Source organism: Tachypleus tridentatus, chromosome 7, assembly GCF_004210375.1.
Source record: "Tachypleus tridentatus isolate NWPU-2018 chromosome 7, ASM421037v1, whole genome shotgun sequence".
NCBI lineage: Eukaryota > Metazoa > Arthropoda > Merostomata > Xiphosura > Limulidae > Tachypleus > Tachypleus tridentatus.
In genome coordinates this window covers 73,589,350-73,611,032 of record NC_134831.1, presented here as the reverse complement: position 1 = coordinate 73,611,032, position 21,683 = coordinate 73,589,350, and the positions used below count along the sequence as shown (strand labels likewise).

General features: G+C 31.1%; 1 protein-coding gene across 3 annotated transcripts in view; it reads right to left on the bottom strand.

The window, feature by feature from the left end:
- Positions 1–235: 235 nt before the first annotated feature.
- LOC143255971 (histone-lysine N-methyltransferase EZH2-like) overlaps positions 236–21,683 on the bottom strand; it is a 54,837-nt gene continuing 33,389 nt past the window's right edge. For 2 of the 3 annotated variants that reach the window (XM_076512465.1, XM_076512467.1), the window contains 8 exons: positions 16,799–16,956; positions 10,720–10,981; positions 8,238–8,351; positions 6,158–6,219; positions 5,654–5,749; positions 4,538–4,619; positions 1,157–1,322; positions 236–709 (listed from right to left, as the gene is read on the bottom strand). In XM_076512465.1, the coding sequence (XP_076368580.1) occupies positions 649–709; positions 1,157–1,322; positions 4,538–4,619; positions 5,654–5,749; positions 6,158–6,219; positions 8,238–8,351; positions 10,720–10,981; positions 16,799–16,956 (1,001 nt within the window). In that variant the 3' untranslated portion in view covers positions 236–648. The remainder of the gene's footprint in view (positions 710–1,156; positions 1,323–4,537; positions 4,620–5,653; positions 5,750–6,157; positions 6,220–8,237; positions 8,352–10,719; positions 10,982–16,798; positions 16,957–21,683) is intronic. The other variant, XM_076512466.1, reaches the window with a different exon arrangement.

Below are 21,683 nucleotides of genomic sequence, written 5' to 3'. Positions count from 1 at the left end.
AAGCTTAGCTTCTACAATGAATGTAGAACTTTGTGCATGTCAGGTGGATGTGTATTGAAGTTAAAGGTTCAAATTACTGCTATTTTGTTAAAAACTATTTTATCTTTTCTTCTAAAGAGTGCTCTGAAATCAAACCACATGATTTTAGACTTATGGAAAATAAATTTATATAAGAATTGTGAGTGTAATTCTTCCAAGTGTGAAAAGACAATTCTATGTAATAAAAAACATTCCGTTTAAGAATTGTACTTTTATTGTATGTACAAATACATTCAACATGCAGTGCTTTAACTTCTTTTAATTTCAAATAAAAATGTTCCTTGTCATAATATATTCATTTTGAGGAACAACTATGAAAACTCTGCATTTACAACAAACAATGTACAGAATATATTTCATGAATTACACACTCAAACCTTGATATTGAAAAATGACTGTTTAACAGACACTCTCATAACTCTAGTTCATTGTAGTCACATTCAAAACACAATTACATAATCTCTATTCTTATGTTTGGTTATGGCTATCAATAACTAGTACCTTAACTATTAAATTATGTCTTGACCAACTGCCCAGGAGATGAAGAATTTACCTCATTACTGTGTGCAACCTACAAAACTACAATTGTACTTCCTTACAGTCTTAAACTCATAAAAACTCCAGCTCTCGCTCAATTCCCACAAACTTCAACTGTTCTGTTGGGCCATATCTGAGGAGAAAGAACACAAAGATGAACCAGTGCAGCTCTTCTTTTTAACCATCTAGAAATGTAATTTATCATTTTTACATATTCTGTCTAACCACTTTTACTTTTTCAAATTTTAAAATGTTAATCATAGTACAATTAAATGACAGAATTGGTTCACCAATGGTACCATTCTTAGTCCTTTCTCATTCACTTATAACGTAATTAAATGCCCTAAATATTTAACTCAATTTTTTGGGAGTTAGCAATATTAAAAGAAATCAGTGAAATTTACCACCATTTTGCAGACTCTGTAAAGACATTACCATATTTGCAGTTAGGGCTACTTCAAACAAATACTAAACTTATTATTAATGGTAATTTTTATATTTTAGAAAACAAAAAGCATACAATAACAAATTAATGTTTTCTTCATAAACCAGAATTACACCAATTAACCCTAATTTGTACCTGTAATCAAAGAAAAGTTCTTCTCCTGACTGAATAGGGCGTTTGGCAAAAATTCCAATACGATGATCTCCATTTACCCTCATCACTTTGGCATAACAGTTAGGATTAACTGAATGATTAGCAAACCTAATCTTGTTTCCCTTTCTTGTAGCATCAACAACAAAATCTATAAGAAACCAAAAGAACCATTTATATTTCACTATATTACACCCACACTGTACTGACCCCAAATCCAAGTTTTTCTAGAATTAATATAAATTTGGAACTGTTTACATCTCTTCTATACCTAATATATTTACTAATTAAATTACAAGTAATCAGTGCAGCAAAAACTCCCTACAACATTAAAGTTTCCCTTAGTAAATAGGAACACAGTGAATAAAATATTACTTCTTGATAGTGACATTTCACACAATTGCTCTAAGTTTAATCTAAATGATCTTATGTACAGGATGTCCCAGAAATATGGACCCATAAGGAAAATAGACATTATATTCTTGAGGTTAATGTCAGTTGTACATATTTCAGGAAAAACATCATTGCATAATATAGCAAGAATTAATTTGTTCATGGCTATTAAGGGCATGCAATTTGAATAATAAATAAATAAAGACTAAATTGTGTATTTTTTTGCTTACAGATCCAGACTTCTGGGACAGCATTTTACCTAAATACTTACATTTACAGAAGTTTAATTACATAATGTATTAAAACAATTTTGAAAGTATATAAATCAGTATTACATTCTGGCACCAAAAACTGATTGCTTTCTGAAGGAATATATACAAGTTCTTTCTGATACAAAATTCTTAAACACTAAGATTATAAAGATATGTTGAGACTGGAGATTTAGAATTTCTAAGGAGATATCCCTTGTACTTAATAGCAATGAAATGTAGATCAACATAAAAACCAAGATGAGTCAGAAAAAGACCTGCAATAAGTCCTACCTTAGCAGTGGAAAGCAAAATTACAGTATTCTATCACATGAAGGTCAGTGGCAAAAGCTGTCCACATGCCCTAGGCAACAGTATGTAACTGAATCAAGAAGCATCTGAGTCTTGAAACATAACTCATGTTCCTGAGGAATTATATTGGTATTTATGCTGTTAATTCACAGTTCTCAACTGTTTGTGCCTAATTCTGAAACATGTATGATCCCCAAGTAGTACTACTAAATAAATACTTAGGATTTATCTATACTAGTTTATTCTCACCAGCTGACAAATTCTTAGTTACAATGTTCATATTTCTTAGAAAGTGTCATTATTTTCTTTTTCTGAACAAAATATTAAGTGTAAAAAATAAACACTTTACCAGTTTCAACATGTATCAAATATCCTCCCTAGAAAAAGCAAATATACAAAAACCTAACTATTAAAAGTAAACAGATTCTATACTATTTCCTCACCATCTGCTACTATTAAATTTGATAAAAGCTAACTTTATATTGTCAAATCTCCTAAATACTTCCAAGTTATATTGCAAAAATTTTTCCAATAACTTTCTAACAAATTTATTAATTACAATGCATTCCTTTAATACTTCCTGTTTATCCACTTATACAACATAAAAAGAGCCATGAAGGGTGTTAACAAAAATATTATTTATCACGGTTGATTTATATTTAAGAATAAGAAAGGTAATCAAACAAAGCAACATTATTGTACTTGGTCTCCACTGTTCTACAAGAAATAACTACTGCAAAACAAACCTCTTTAAAACAGTTCACACTGTGATTAATTTCATCCAACCAATCAGAAAATGTTAAACAGCATAAGACCTGTAAAAGTACAGGCAGTCATACTTTGATCAGTAGTAGTAGTGTAATCCATTATTGGTTACTAGGACTAAGTTCTGTGTTTTAGTAGCAGATGTATACAAGAGTGAATATGGTATTTGTAACTGACACTGAAACTCTCCAAAAGTAAAGATAAGAATCTCAAGTATCTTCCTTAGAAAATAGACAATAGTTGATTACAGATCCTGCCAAGAACAGTATGATACATGTCAGCACAAAGTGGTCTCAGTGGAAGTGAACCAAATGTGGAAATGAGCAATAAGTGAGTACAGATGGAGATGAGTGGATAACTTGGAGATTAATCCAAGTTCAGATTGCTTGGAAATAACTACATTTTTTGTATGGTGGAGAGAATAAAGCCTATATATAAATCTAATGGTGGTGAATCAGTACAAGTTTGAGGACTGTACATCAGCAAATTGATGGTACTTTACGTCCTGACAAGCACATACAGATCATTATCCAATATCCTATTCCTCCAAGAATATGAACCATAAGAAAATAATTCACCTTCCAGTGAGATGACAGAAAATTAGTAATACAATATCTCACTTGTAAAAAAAGGCCAATGGAACATTTGTTACCATAAACATTCTTGAAGTTGTGTGGGCTTATGTAAAAACTGAAGTCAAAAGGTGAGCATACAACATAAGCTGTCTGAATTGTTGGAAGTAATAATAACAAAATACTAATGTCTTCTACAACTTATTCACTTTTGTATTTTCTATAATAATGGTTTGTATCATTAACAAATTCATTTGCCTGGTTACCTTTACAGGTTGTTTGTGACTCCTGTAATGTGTTTCTGTAATTACTTCCATTACTGTATCTTTGTTCAAAAGGTATGAAAAGTTCCAACCACTTTGATGTTAGAAATCTAGATTCAAACATACACATCCTTTAGACAGTTTCCCAAAGTGATCAGTATTGACCCTCTGGGGTTGAATAGAGTATATACAGAATGGACACTAGGGTAAGGTAAGCCTATGCAATTAACTGCCCTATGCCTAGTAGCAACACCAAGTGAACAATGTTCAATCCTTTTCTTGAACCGTCTATAGTGTATAAATTCATACAATAAAGAAAATATATATTTAAAAAAAATTAATTTGTTTTTGAAAAGTGTTAATTTGAGGTGAACAACAACTATAAGTTTGCCTATAGGTCGACAGTTAATAAAACGTTTGGGAAGCCCTGCTTTAAATATATTCCAGTGTTACACAAAGAAAAAAAAAAGCACTGCTGATGTTAAAAGAAGACTAATCAACATAAACAGAATCCTGCAGAACATCTATAGTATACATGGATGCTAACACCAGTAAGTCTTCCAACCCACTAACAACAAATGACCTACTTTCTAAGTTAGCGTCCGCATAAAATAATACATTTCTCTGTAAGTAATTACATAATTAAGACCTTTTTACTTTCAACCCTTTATTTATTAACTTTTGTGATTCTACATTCTTTTGTAAAATTATTCAGCCAAATAATTCAAAACAAATAATGTTTTAAAGAAGCATGGCTGCCTTTTCTTTACGTGATTATTTTAACTCACAAATGTTTCTTCAGGAGTCACTTACCATTGTTCAAGTTGAAAAGAAAACTGCACATATATTTGTCATACACTTTTCCACGTCGGTCAGCTTCGTCCTGAGAAATTATCTAAATGATAACACAATAGAGACGTCCATTTTTAACAAACTTGCTAAAAGGATATTGAGATGTTTACAAAATGTAACTGGATGATAATCAAAACATAGATGTCAATGGTGAGGAAATGAAACTAACAGAAAAAACATTCATGTTAAAGTTATAGGTCAGACAAAGATGTTTTCTACACATCCCTCTTTTTAAATACAATTACCTTTGTCACAATTCACCTCAGCCTGAACCCAAAACAGTTTGTTATAAAAAATGACAAAAGAAACATTTGGATAGTTAATTTAAGCTGACTATTAGGAAGAAGGCTGTGAGTATTCCTTATAGCACAGTTTTGTCTTGTTATATACGTAACAGGTGATAACTTAAGATTGTTTTATGCCATTTGCAGCCGTTGATATCTGTTCACTAATAACTTTACAATTTTAACTTTTTAGTTGTACCTTAATTCATAGAACAAAAGTTATAACTGTTTGGTAGGAAGATAAGTGATAGCTTTTATAACACAGCTACTGTTTTATGTCTACTTTTGTAGACACTTATATTTCAAAGCCATAATTATATTTAAAAAGTTTAAACAAGACAACTTATAAAGTAGTCTTATAAAACTAAGAAAAGAAGAGAGACATGTTAATACAAGAGAAAAACTACTTCAGATGTATATCCACACAAAAATAAAACTTGTTATACCCCTTATTTAACATGCTGTCTTTCAAAAAATTATTCAAGTTATTTATTCATTGTTATAAAAGTAGCTAAAATGTAAAAATAACACTTAAGTTAGACATAAAACCTATACACAAAAATTACTTATAATACTTCATAGCACGTGCACTTAATGAACTATGATTGTAATTTGACTGTGATATATTTTAACTTGATCATTTATTTATGAAAGCTGTCTGGTTGAGATAAATGGCTTTTAGCATACTCTGAAAGGAACGAAGTACACCAGCAAAGCAATAAAAGTAAATGAATCCATATTTGAAAAGGCTTAGCTATGACAGTAAGAATAAACAGTACAAGAATTTACAAACCTCTCCGCAATACTCGGAGATGAATTCATTCTTCTGTGCTGTGTCCTTTAAGAAAATACCCCAACCAGCTACATCAGATGGAGCCAATAAAAGATGCTAAAAATGTTTAGACACATCATTTAAACAATTTTTTGGAATTTATTCATACATCAAGTAACAATCAGTTGTCAAAGATACATCAAGCAATATAAAAAAGCTATGTGGTAAGTCTAATATTTTTTGAATTACTGAAAAGTACAATTTTTTTTACATGATCAATTCCTTATAATTATTATTGTGGTGTCTAGCTTCAAGCCAACCTATTGATCTGTGTGCCATGGTAAAAGTGTCTTCATTAGAGTCCTAGCTTATTTCTTTATCAAAATGGATCTTTTCACATATTTTGTTATTGTACAATCAGCTCTTAATTACAGAGATATTCAAATTACATTAGATGTGAGTAAATTGTACCATTATAGAATAACTGTAAAAGTTCCAGTGCTTTACTTCCAAATGTAAACTTACTTTTCGAAGGCCTCTCTGTACACTCACATTCTTACAAGATATGTTTTTCACATCAAACTGATCTGGAATGAAAGGAACAGCAAATGTAACCTAGGAATTTAAAATCAAAGGAACAGTTTCACACTTTTAAAAATACTAATACTATCTAATTATTATTTGTATTCAATCAATTAACAATATATTTAAAGTTTCCATACTTTACATGATTCTTTTAATGATGATTTTTTTTAAGAATTAGCATATTTTTCTTAAAGATTGCAAATCTAAATAATAACATATCTGCAAAAAAAAATGATACAATTTGGTTTAACATTTGTGTTAATATTTCTGCTTAAGAAATTTAAGAATTATAATCACAAAACAACGAGTATTTTTCTCACTCAAATAATCCTTCAGGTTTAACTCTGGATGAGGTGTGGCGAAAAGAAAATTTAATGAAGAAATGAGTACTTGAAAAGTTAGACCTTATTTAAAAAGAAAGAACTTTTGAGAATCTTTTGTTAAATTGGAAACTAGGCTTCACTATGAGTCCTGTGCATGAACATATTTTTTCTTTGGAGTAATATTTCCTTCATTAAAACAGTAACATGACATGCCAACAGTACATAAATCGTGTAAGATTAATAAATGACTATGATGGCTAGCTACTGAGAGATTCCTTAGGTTACTGTACTATTTTAATCTTTAATATTCTTACATTAATTCTTGTTGTATAAAAATATTTCTGTAGTTTCCAACACAACATAATACAAATTCAGTATTAACAGCATGAAAAATGTTATGAGAAACTACACAATAATCTCAAGCATCTAAACAAGAGTAGCATTACTGTCTACTAAACTATTTCTACACAGGGTTGGTGGATAACACCAATCTTTTAACCACAAAGTGTGTGTGTGTTTTTCTTATAGCAAAGACACATTGGGCTATCTGCTGAGCTCACTGAGGGGAATTAAACCCCTGATCTTAGCATTGTAAATCCATAGGCTGTACTAGTGGGGGGCTAACCACAAAGTAACCATTGCTTTGCTAACTGTAACATTAAATATGGTAAGTATATCTTCACAGAATCTGGCAAGCTATCACTAAACATAACAACTCCTTTGTATACAAAATATCAGATTATATCTATTAATATAAGTGCAAAGTGATTTTCATGTTAATATTAAAAATACTTTTCCTACATCTAGAAATTTTAAAATTTGTGTAACCTTTGAAACCTCCAAAATAAATATAAAACATTATTTTTCACTTGAAACTTATTTTATTTGCCATTTTCTCTATTCTAATTCTATGTGTACTCCTAAGGCTTGACTGATCTCATAACTACCATAAAAATATGAAATAAATATAAATTACTCATTTTTTTTCTTTCTAGAATGACTACAAATTGCAACAGAAAACTATAATTGCTTACCTTAAATAGTTTAAGACTCATAACATGTTTCCTCTTAATTTTATTCATTTCCTGCCCTTTGAACTTTATCTAACTCACCTTACCTTATTAAATGACATCAGGCACAATATACATGTGTGCTACTTTATAAAGAATTGTTATTACAATTTTTCATGATTATACTAAAGAATATAAAACTTTTGCTACATTAAAATTTGATTTATTAACTGCATTTATAGACATTACTGTCAGTGCAAATAAGGTAAACATTTGATTTTTTTTCATATACACATAAATTCAACATAAGGCAAGACTGATAAAACTGAATTAGTGTTTAAAACTAATATTCAGATTGTATTTCATGATTCAGCTTATTTAATTTTAGAAGGGCAAAAAACAACAACACACACACACAGAAAACAAACAAACAAAAAAAAGCAGATACATGAATATTAAATATTCTGTTATTAAATACAAGGCTACATAATGGACTATCTGTGTAGTGCCCACCATTGGTACTGAAATGTTATAGACATCCAGACTTAATGCCAAGCCACTGGGGAAGAGAACAATGACAGACCCTGTACTAAAAGAAAACAGATTATCTCAAGGACCAATCTATTTATGTTAATAACAATAATAGTTTCATTTTTTGTGAACTTAAGTGTATTTATTTTTATTTACCTGAACCACAAGTTTGACACAAATCTGGGTCACACTCACGAACTGCAGCATAACATGGACACTGTTTAGTATTACATTGAGCTTTACAGCGACATCCTGGGAACCGCTGCTGACCTGACGTACAAATAAAACAAACTTATGAGATATACTTTTAAAATAAAACCCTTCTGGTGGAGACAGTAAAGAATTTTTCTTTGTTTAATCCAGAGGTATAGCTGAGAAACACATTTCAGGCCAAAATATGAAGGATTGTGAAAAGTATGATATAATTAATGCCTTCAACTATAAATCTAAATCAGTAAGTATAAGCAAAATAATATGCACTCCAAGCTTCACTGCTACTGTATTAACAGATCAATATTACTTGTATTCAAAACAGAATAGCAATTAAATTTTGCATACAAATAACGAATTGTTGTTGTTTCTAAGCCTGATCTAGCCACTTTTATTTATTTATAATATTTTTTCTTGCATATTTACAAGTTCTTTATGTTACCAGTTTTCCTCATGTTTTATTTCTGCATGTAACCAACATCTACTAATTATTTTACACAAAGCTGCTGTTTATAACACAATTTCTCCTTGATCTTTACTCACAGTTGATTCAACATTCTCTCACTAGTCAACCACTGGATATCTCTCCTTTTAATCAAAGAACACACTTGAAAAGGCAAGTGTTGATGATATAAGAATATACTGAAGAGTATTTGTATACAGACATGAATAAATTGCATTGAAAATGTTATACAACAAAAACAAACTAATAAAAGAAACATCATTCTTGCACTCAATCGTTGAAAAAGAACTTAATACACTTATTACAAGACAATTTCACTAGTATCTCCATAATTAAATGATACAAAATCTTGCTTTTAACAAAGAAACCGTAAACGTCTCTATTATTTGTTGATTTTGTTTGCTAACCACCTCTAATTTTAAAGTGATAAACTGCCTCCCTTTAGAAGACACCTAGTTAATACCATCAACTGCAAACTCTTGGGCTGCTCTTCCTAGTGATTGATGAATTGACCCTCACAGTATAATCTCTATAAACCTGAAAGTGTCAGGATGTTTGAAGAATAGTTACAATCTAATGACCAAAAATTTGCATGTCAAATCCCCTGACCACCTTAATGAAAGTATGAACTCATGGATAGCTTAAAAATATCAGTGAAAATTTGATGATAAATTCACATTTGAATATTTCTGTTGACCATGCAAACGTTCATGTTTATAGTAACATGCAAATGTCAAGTTACTGTAATTTTCTATCAACAGTAAAAGTGTTATCATATTAAAAGTTTAAGATCAAAATAAGATATAAATTTGCTTTCTAAGCAAGCTTAATGTGATGCCAGAAACATGACTGATAAAACACTTTCTACAACAAGCACAAATAAAGTGTTTTATTTACAAGTCCCAGCATCATATTTAGACAACAGTAGAATTACTTTGCAATAAAAAGTTAGTTTTATTTTTATTACTGGTGCAGCCTCATTTGCAAGCTTATTACAATCTGATCATCCATCTAGCTATTTTTTAAAAGGGATAACTGATATAATCAAAAGCCTAGAAAAATAGTAGTAAATATAGTGCTTTCCATGGTAATTATAACTTATGACAAGAGTGTAAGGTAAATCTTAAACTCTTCACAGTGTCTAATTGAAAGCAACGGTGGATTTAAGGTTGTGTGGGCCCAGGAGCTAATAAGTTCTGTGGGCCCTACATCTCATGTAATTTTACATAAAATAAAATTAACAGTGGGTCCTCATTAAGACCATGGGTCCTTTGGCTGTACCCCCTCTAGTCCCTACCTAAATACACCAATAACTGTGAGAATTTTTTTATGTTTTGAGTGTACACAAAATTTTACTCATGTCATATGCCATAAAAGCTTTCTAAAGAAGTATTCACTCACTCTTTAATCACTACATCAGATAAGAAATTTAAGTATGTGTAGGAATTTCTACAATTAGCTGTAAACATAATTCAGAATAGTCAGTGGCTTTCAACAAAGGATACCACCAGTAACTGGTTATTCAAAACTCTCCTAGTTAGGATACAGAGTATCCTAAGTAGTCACTCTTCTGATGGTGATAAAGCAACAGCAAAGTTTAGCTACTTTTTTTTATACAAATATGTGTGATAGCAAACAGACATAACATTACTTTAAAAATATTACTTTATCGCATATAAAAAATGTAACAGTGGCAGTATTGCTCTGTAAACTTGATGACTACAAACACTATTTAACATATTCTAAGTATTGTTATCTTCAACCATGCCATATTTTGGTCTAATTAAACCATGTATGCATTTTCTTACCATTTAAATATGGATTAAACACACAGCTTTTTCCAAAGTAAAAGGCCAAAAAATGCAAAAGGTTATTATGTGTGCCACCCAGAAAATGACAATTAAGTTTTTAAATATGCACATTACAATCTAATGAAACCTTTCTCAGTGGTGAAAAACAACTTACAATCTGATTTGCAATGACAAAATTTTTCACAAAAATTCTGTGCAATAACACAAGGGCATGACTGGTCGCATGGTTGTCCTGGATGATCACATGGAGTATAGTTGTAAACATGATTGGACGACGTGTCTTTCTTCAACTGTGTCTTCCTGCAATGCATATACCACTGACGATGCTTCTTTTTCTTCTTCCTGGGCGGGGTGTTATCATGAACATTTTCTTCTAGGGGATAGTCTGCCAGTTCTTTCTGAGCAAATGTGTAGACCTGCGAGATGTACAAATACATTACATTATTCCAGTTGTAGGAGGCACTGTGTAGAAATGTTTGTTTTGTTTTTAAATTTTGTGCAAAGCTACACAAGAGCTATCTGTGCTAGCCGTCCCTAATTCACTGGTGTAAGACGAGAGGAAAGGCAGCTAGTCATCACCACCCACCACCAATTCTTGGGCTACTCTTTTACCAATGAATAGTTGGATTGACAGTCACATTATAACACCCCCATGGCTGAAAGGGCAGGCATGTTTGATGTGACAGGAATTAAAATCCACAACCCTCAGGCTACAAGTTAAGCGTCCCAACATGGGCTATGCTGGGCCCATGTAGAAATGAGAACGGACTAGAATGTATTTGATGTATTTATCATCAAAAAGTAAAGATGTGTTGTTGAGAACTGATATCTGTAACTATATACTTCATTAGATAAACAAATACTACGCATTTGTAACTGATCTCTGCAATACTATGTCACAGAAATATTTTTCTAAAGTAGCATACAAATTTTTATGAATATAGTATATATTTTTTCTCAGAAACATTTTGTACCACCAAGTTATGCAACAGCATGGATAACAAAATTTAAAAATGATGCAGAGTAAATATCCAAACACAAAATTCACAATTAAGCATGAATACAAGATAAGGTTAGTTTTTTTGTACACAATCAACACTATACGCAAACACAAAGTGCTTCAAACTATAAGAAAACAGATGAGAAACTATTTCCACTATACATATCTATCAATTTCATGTCAATGAATATGATACTGGATGATCTTTTCAGTGCTAAATGAGGAAGTTTTAAAATTGGAGTACATCACAAAATTTCTACTCCCAGGGCAATTAGTCATTCTGACACATTTATATAGGTTTCACCTCATTAAGCATACCCTTTGCTGTAGGGCAATCACATAAAACAGTTTGAATTTCTTGCTATAAATTTGATATGAGAGCAAAAATTCAACATACAAAACATAATCTCAGCAGTCAATTCATATCCAACATGGTCTACATTACTATTCAAAACAGTGGTAATAATTGCAGATGAAAACTGATTAACTGTTCTGAGAAAATGATCCCAAAATGTCTTGAAGTCACTCCAGTGTTTTCACACTTGAAGAAACAATCTTGTGTAAACTGATGATGCTTATGACTATGACCCTAAGTTATCTTACAATGATTGTGAATGTGATATAGCTGAAAAAAAATGTATGACCTGAAAGGGTTAAAGTTAATTTGGTGCATATGTTAGTGAACCATGTTTACAGAACTTTAAGTAATTATAATTTGTTGTTTAAAGAAATAAATCATACCATGAAATGTTGATGAATGGAAAAATGGGTAATCCTTTGAGTACCAAAACCAATGATACAAGAAGTTTAATATGATGGCTTAAACTGGGTTATCCAAGACAAAGTCACTGGTTACAATGGTCTAGAAATGCTATGGAACTAGCATGGTATAAAGCCACCTACTTACATGCAATGAATACAGATTATGCTTCATAAACAGCTGACCAAAGATAAGTTGAAAGTGCAAAACTACTTTTTTTGAATACCAACAGCATCAAATCTGTTGTTGAAGGCTCAACAAAAATGTTAGTAGGTTGAAAGCTTATACTGCATAAAGGCACACTAAGAATTGGGTGTAAGCCAGCCTGTGCAATATTCATTACACAAGAAATTAATCCACTGTGGGTTTGGTCCATAGGACTGACCACTATATCATTTAATTCTATTGTTTTATTGTTCTTTGAACAATAATAATCTACTGTGACAAGCAACAAATAATCCAGCAGAGGTGTGGAGAGATTAGGATAAACAAAATGTCTGATAACATTACCATAAGTTCCTTCACGATAATTACAAAAAAAATTGTTTAAATTTTTTCATTTATGTTTTTAAATTTTACATTTTAATTATCAGGTTGTTGCACACAAAATGTCAGATTTTCATGTCTAAATTTGAAACTCAATTTTAAGTCAGAATAATATATTATCTGGTTCATTTCAAGCTCACTTTATTTTTCTTATTTCTGAAACTAAATCATATTCATATTAATTTTTATCACCACAGATAAAATTGATATTTGTGTAATTTTTTTTGTATTAGCTCAAGCTTGGTCACAATGCAGCAACAGCAGCTCATAATAACAATCATGCATTTGGTGATGGCACAGCAAGTAGCATTGGTTTAGGTGATACAAGCCTTGGGGCTGCCCTCAGACAGCTATTAATGAGAAAGAATTGAAGGCTCTAGTTGAATCAAATAACTGCCAAACAGTGAGAAAACTTGCTGAAAAACTTAATGTTCATTATTCAACAGTTTCCCAACATCTTGAACCAACTGGTAAGGAGAAAAAGCTTGATAAATGAGTGCCTCACATGAATTGAATGAAAACCCTCAAACAATACAAACTAAAATTTGTTCCTCAGTCATTACTCACAACAAAAATAATCCATTTCTCCAAAGAATTATCACATGTGATAATAAATGGATTCTTTATGACAATCAACAATGATCCAGACAGTAACCTGACCATAAAAAAGCACCAAAACATGCCAAAACCAGCTCTTCACCCTAAGAAGCTCATGGTCAGTGTTTGTTGGTCATCAGCAGGTGTGATCTATTATTCATTTTTCAACCCAAATAAACAATCACAACAAAGAACTATTATTAGGAACTTGAAATTATGCATCAACAGCCAATCACAGTGGACCCATAGTGCTTCATTCATGACAACCTTGTGTCTCATACGTCAGTGACCATAAACTAAATGAACTTCAGTATGAAACTTTACCTAATCCACCATATTTACCAAATCTTTACCCCTACAGATTATCACTTTTTTACACATTTAGACATTTTTAAAGGACAAAACATTTGCAAATCAACAGTCAATTGAAAGTGCCTTTGAATACTTCATTGCATCAAAGGATATCCAATTCTTTACAAATGGAATTTATAAGCTTACAACTCATTGGCAGAAGTGTGTTGAGTCTAAAGGAGCTTATTTCACATTTTCCTTTGAAAATATCACATTTCATATGCAACATGATATTTTGTTAAAAAATAAATATACAAATAATAAAAATATACATAAAAACAAGAATGTGACTACCTAATTACTGCTTATGGCCTGCAGCACATTTCACTGAACTTTTTTTTTTTGTATTATAATGGTTGTCCAAAAAATAATTCATGCAGCTTTCAAATATGTACTTTAAACACAAAAAAAATAATTCAAACAATAAAATAGAAAGCCATAAAATTATTATTATTATCTACCATACCTTCAATTAACCTATAAATAGGTGAAGAAAAGTTCTTTCTTATCGAGTTACAAACTTCAACTCACATTCAATAAAATTTGTTTGGAAAATGGCATCACTTACCATAAATTAATATAAAGGTGTCATAATCATGTAGTTCACAAATGGCCTTTCTATTGGTTATAAACATGTACCATTTCCAAGTAAGCATGAGTAAACAAGTAATTTCAAAAGCATGACAAGTTGGGAGGAGCTTCTGTGGTGTGGTTATTGATAACTCAGTAAATAAAAGTAGCAGATTCTTGTTTAAATTCTGGCCTGTCAATACTCGTAGTTAGTATTTATAACAAACCAACATCCTGAAACCCATATGAGAGAGGCATAAAAATCTAAAATGGAGAATTCAGAGCACAGAGGTCTCATGATACAGAGAAATGAAAATTGCATATTTAAGTAATTCCTTGTTTTTAATTAATAACTAAAGTTATATGATATAAAATTTGGATAATAATCTATGTTTTAATGCTACGTTTATTGACATATAATAAAAATACAGTTGTTCAAATATATTTTGAATGTAACTCCATTAAAAGTTGTGACATGCATATTTTGATTCCATCCATGCACATCAAGGATTATTACTTACTAGCAGTAAATATGAAACATGGCATAAAATTTACTGAATTCAAAGTGAAGTAAACTACTTTGAGAGTCATGTGTACTCTGCTTTGAAGTTTTTAATTTCACCACAAGAAAAAAAATCATAAAACTAAAATGCAGTTCATGCAGCTGCAAAAAGAAACACATTTAATACACCAATAGAAAGAAGTGTTCAAGGACACTCATCCTTTTGAACATGGAAAATGACACAATCAATAGATTCATTGCCTGGCACTTGTGTGAGAAAAGATACAATCTCAATGTAAGAAACTCTGAAAGTTAAATGTATTAATCAGATAAATAAATTTCTTTACATTGTTAAATTCCTCTTTCTTTCCTTCCCCATAAAATACAAGGTCTTAACACTGAGACTAAAGATGTACACAAATTATAACTCCATACTCACATGAAAGAGACAATGAGACTTAAAGGTATGCTTTGTATCTCTGTAATTTAGTTTTGATGTTTATCGTTTCATATAGCTGGTTATCAGATGACATATTAAGGCTTAATACAAATACTAAATTTCCCAAAATTCAGAAGATTATAAGATAAAATATTATAATAAATAAACACATAACATCAAAAATCCATACACAAGTAAAAAGATTTCTAAAATGTGGACTTTTGATGTTTTGACGTTTACCACGTCATCTTCAGGAGCAAAATTGTAAGATGTGTCATATTTACTTCTCCTTAGCTAGATCATGTGACATGGGTGTAAGTTTACATTTCTATACGTTCTTGTACAGGTACTCCCCAGACCTTCATCTTTACTTAATAATTCATGATCTTTTCTAAACTTTATTATTTCCAAGGGTTTGTGAATATCATTAACTCTAATACTCTTAAAATATTATGGGAAAAACAGTACTACTAGTTCTACAAAAGGGTATTAGAGCCAGTAGTATTCACAAACCCTTGGAAGTAATAAGGTTTACAAAAACATCATGAATTACTAAGTTAAGACAAAGGTCTAGCAAATATATGCATAAGAATATGGACAGACCTCCTCTGAGATTTATGCAGACTTACACACAGGTCACATAATCTAGCTAACAAGAAGTAAATATGGCATTTCTGTCTCAAATTCACTCTTGAAGATATTATGGCATACCATGAAACATACAGAGTCCACATTTTAGAAACTTTTTTCAGTTTTGTATAAGTTTTAATGTTGTGTTTTGTATTTACTATTTTAATTTTATATACAAGTGCCAAGAAAATAATATCTATTATAAGATAAATACTAGATATTCTTCAGCAGTGTCTCCAAAAGTGTTCTCTTTCAAGAGTAAATAAAAGCCAAATTAACAGCAACAAATATTTTTATTTTTTGCTTTTGAAATGTATATATTATGCTTTTTTGTAACCTACAGAGTGAATAATTCTCCTTCTGATTCATGGCATGAGTATGTTTTACTGATGTTACTAAAGTATAAATTACATCATCAAACACCCCTGATGTAATGTCATTTTAGTGTCTACTGACTGACAGACAATATACAGTGATGCTAGTATTTAAAACAGGTAACTCCTCCAGGCAGCCTTCAGCCACCCACTTTATGAGGAAATAACTTATAGTTATCATATAAAAAAAATACATAGATCCAATATCATTATTTCATGGTAAAGTAAACAGTGAATGACTATTTAAAATGTTAATGAGCATAAATAAATCAGTGGATGTTGGTAAATCATGTCAAATTTGATCACACAAGCTTGTCAAAATCTCTTGAATATATTTATTATAAATAATTTGTAACTTCTTTGACATGTTCATGGAATTCTTGATGTTTAAATATATAAAAATATCTCTTAACAACATTAATATATTTTATAATTATTAAATGTCATTTTAATCTGGTACTGACCTGAGCACAAGACTTGGACATAATCATCCGAGCAATGGCACAGTAATTATTGTAGAAAATACGCCAGATTACACGAAACAGTGACTGTTCAGCTCCAGTCCATCCCACTTCTAAATCTGAAGGGTTTTGTGGTACTACAGGAGTATTTCCATATCCTTCTGAAAGGTACCATGCTTTATTAGATAGAGGAAGAAGGAACGGATTTTCTTTGGATGTACTGGAAAGTGTTAAGTCAGAGTTAGCAGTGTTAGAAGAGAAGAAGTCAGAGGGATTAGTATCAAGCATGGAGTCAGATAACTCACAAGCAGAAAAAAAGTCTAACTCACAAGGTGACGTGCTTGTAGATTTTTCTGCTACTAGAGGAATTTCAGATTCCTCACCATATTCACTAACATCAGGAAAATCGGTCTGTACTGATGTGGATTTTTTCTCCAGGAACTCTTGACATCCAGGTGAGCAAGAGGAATTAAGACCTCCCGTTCCATCCATGAGAGTGAGAGGAGGCATACAGTAATCATGATTGTTAGGAAGAATGTATTGGTTAGATGATTGTGATTCACCTGTCTCAGATGGAACTGTTAGATTATTATTACCAGTAACTTGCCAGAGGTTTTGAGACACCACAGAGAAATTGGAACACAGATTGGGTGGGTTTGAAAAGGCCAACTCTTCAGTTCCTTCAGGGTCACCCTCAAGTATGGTACTACCATCCTCACAGGACAAAGAGGACAGGGTAGTCTCATTATCATAGGGGACACATTGCTTGAACAAGGAAGAAGAAAATGGCTTGTTTTCATCTCTTAACCCTGATTTCTCTGACTTAGTCTGTCTCCCCTGCCTACACGCATCTGGAAAAGATTAAGTAATATATACATCTGTCTAGTAAAATATACCTCCCTCCTTTATAGAGCATAAAACCAAACCTCTTGGCACAAAACACAACTGACAGGGTTGAGAAAACTGGTTAAAGTGGATGAAAGCAAAAGGTGTAACTCAGTAAAAAATAGGTTGGAAAGATATTTACTTGAGGGTTAATAAAGATGAGAAAAGAAAGAAATGATAATGAACCAGGTAAAGCAACAAAAAATACAACTGAAAGAAAATAAAAACCTGCAGCATTTGAAAAGGCAAGAAATCAATAAGCCAAATAAAAACAAACTTGTACAAAACCAGGTGGAGCAACTGTTTTCAAAATTTATTTTTTGCATATATCATTTTCTATAAACAATTAAAAGTATACCAATAAAAACGTTTTTATTGGTCTACAAATGAAAGCTATTTAAGCTGAGGACAAACAAATATACAGTAACAGATCAATATTTTTAAGTTCCTTAGCACAAGTACAATGACTAATTACATGAGAATATTAATATTGAAAAGAAATTACATACAAAAATGAAGCTTTATGTTTTGGTGCTGTGACAAATTCACAGTCACAGTTCATGAGTCAGTGTTATCACAGAGTTTAGTCAAACTGCATTCTGCTAGATATTTCAAAATTAGAACAAAACTAAACTTGATAATGATTGAAACTTCTTACTAAAATGGACATTTCGTACAACATTATAAAGCTTTCCACCACTCCACAGAAGTTTACTAGATTGCTCCTTTACTGTTCGATATAACATAGTTTATGAGCTCCAAATGTGTCAATTTCAGAAGACACAAAAACAAAAGAATATTAAATAAATTTCCATGAGACTTGACACAAAATTTTTAAACAATATAATGTAAAACAAATAACTTGATTTAGGATTTGAATCAATTTTTTGCCTCTGAAATTTATGACAGCTCATCATAAACAGTGTTTACAAAAAATTTTCCATTTATCTCAGAATTCCTATTCTTTCCCATTTTTAGTTTAAGATCTTGTAAATGAATTCAACAATTTTTCAATAAAACTATTTTTTCCATTTGTTTTCACGAAATCATATCACATGAAACTTACAGAGCATTACATATGGCTACTTGCTTACACAATGTAAAAAGAAATATGAGAGAAATGAGTAAGGTACAAAATATTTTCATTATTAATAAGAAAGTTCCATGTTATATATACATAAAACCAATGAATTTTGAACTGTGTTATATTCATTAATACATCTTCTTTTGATATATTTTTAACTTACTGAAATGCTTCCTCAACTGATAAAAAAGTAAGATTCCATAGGATCTCTTGGTCAGAAAACTCATTATTTTTAAATATCCTTACTTGAATTATTTTGGTAGAGAACTTTAGAAAAACAAGAACATAAACCCAGTACTGACAACAAGCAAAATACTCTCAGAAACCAATACTGTTCCTCTAGTTTAGGAACTATTTTAAAACCACAGTGTTATCATCTCAAGTGAGACAGTACCTGACTTTATCATAGCATATAAATGAAGAACACAGTTGTAAGGAATGGCTGGCTAGTTGTTTGCATTGTTCTGGAGATTAGAGCCTTCCCTATTCAATGTTTTTTTTTAATTTTTTAGCTGGAAGGCAAATCTATTTTTGAACCCGAGATGCATGCTCATTTGTGTGGAGGATGTACAGACAAGAGGATTCAATCAGAAAAATCACAGCTTAACTTGCAATGGCTCAAAAAAGATATCTTCTTTCTAATTTTACACTAATTCTGATAAATTCTTATTTATAAAATGAATTAACCTATAATTTCAATATCATTTCTGGGCACAGTTTTTTATATATAAAGATGCAATTCTGCACTGGGAGTGACCTCTATAACATGTTAGATGAGAGAGGGCTAACGCATTTTCAGTATTAAAAAAAATCAACAAAAAACACTTACTTGCAGAATATTTCTGTCATTCAGAATACCGACTATTTAAGTATTTGCCTCCTAACAGTCTAAAACAAAGTACCTTATTTTTGCTGAACTATTTACTATAAGAAATCTGATGTGGTTTGGTTTGTTTTGAATTCCGCACAAAGCTACGCAAAAGCTATCTGCGCTAGCCATACCTAATTTAGCTGTGTAAGACTAGAGGGAAGGCAGCTAGTCATCACCACCCACCGCCAACTCTTGGGATACTCTTTTACCAACAAATAGTTGGATTGACCATCACATTATAATGCCCCACGGTTGAAAGGGCGAGCATGTTTGATGAGATGGGGATTCAAACCTGCGACCCTCAGATTACAAGTCGAGCACCTTAACCACCTGGCCATGCCGGGCCAAATCTGATGTGAAAATTGTTTATTAGACTATTAATAATATCACAAAGAACAGGCAAGATACCATACACAGGTTGGTCCTGTTACTGTATAAAGTGCATAATAAATGACAAGTTTGTATAAAACTGTATGATTAATTACTATTGCATTAAGTAAAATAATTATTCAACAATATATGACATGCTTTTTAATTTCACCTTGTAAAACATATTAATATTCAAAATCACAACTTGATAAAAATATCAGAAATTATTTGATATAATTTGCTTGACTAATAAAAAGTCATTACTTGGACTTGAGGATTTAGTTATTAAACATGGACGAAAGCAGGTCAGACTGAAAAATATAGAGATTAATAGCAAATAAAACCAAGTCTATGACTGGCATCACTGAATGAAGGGAGTGGTAAAGTGGTTATTATTAAAGAAAATCTAGTGCAGTTTAATTCAACATTTAGATATTTGTGTAGAATTAATAATAACAGTACTGCTTTGATACTGGGGAGCTCCTATATTTGTACACTAATAACAATAGAAAACAGTATTATTCTTTCAAGAAAAAGGCATGCAGCCTGTATGCCATGTTTTCTGCTGATATTTTTGAGCTCAAGCATCACTATTTTGACAAACAATGCCTAGTAGCGTTTCTAAAAAGTGAGAAACTGACAACTAGAACAAAATTCTCATCCTTGATGGACAAGTGGTATGTGGGAAAAATGGGAGGGGGCTACAAACATGCACGTTCTGCTTACAGAATGATAATGGGGTTCTCACTGTATTCAGTTAATCACAGAAATCACAATGAATTACACTGTTAAAAAACCTAAATTTTGAAGATTTGAAAAATGTTTTTACTTTAATGACAAATATTCATTGGTAATGCCAAGTATTGAAAGTTGCAGTGACTTAAGTATGTAACACATTTGAAGTTTGCATAAAATTGAAATCTTAAAACATACAGTACTGATATCTGTTTAATGTTTAAATTCTATTGAAGCTACAAAATTGACATCAGCATCACTTTAAAGATGATTTATTTTCACAAGCATATCAACATGCTTTGTTAATAGCCTTACCAGTATAATTTTTTCCTTTGCTTTTGAGATCTAAAATATATTTATACCTGAATCCCTAAACACTTCTTTCCTTTTCTTGATATTGCATTTTGCACTTTAACACTTGCAAGAATTATGCATATTCATACAATATACACAGCAGCTCATACTTGAAAAACATGAATGAAAAAAGGTCTATACATCTGAATTTCTTAAACATTTTGTGAGGTATCAAACTGTTTGAATAACATTACAAGAATTAATATTCATGTTATCTGACTTATTACTTACAATATTGGATGAGATAATCAACTGTAGTCAATGAAAACAATAAAGTACAATTTATTTCTTATTAACAGAGATTCCTTGGTTTTTTTATTTTCCAGTTGTTGTTTTCCTTAGAAACTATCTGAAATGAATGAGTGGAAATGTTGTATTTGATCTGGTTTAAGTTGAATGATGTGAGAAGTTGCTTGATTGTACAAATTAACACGAATGTTGAGTTTTCTCCATGTTACATTTATGTAACTTGATGTACAGTTTTAGAATTTGTGTGCATAAACAAAATTAGTAATAGGATTGTCCTGGAATTTATCTGATAGACTATTATCTATTTTTGTACCAAGAGTACATTCATATTTATCATTTAC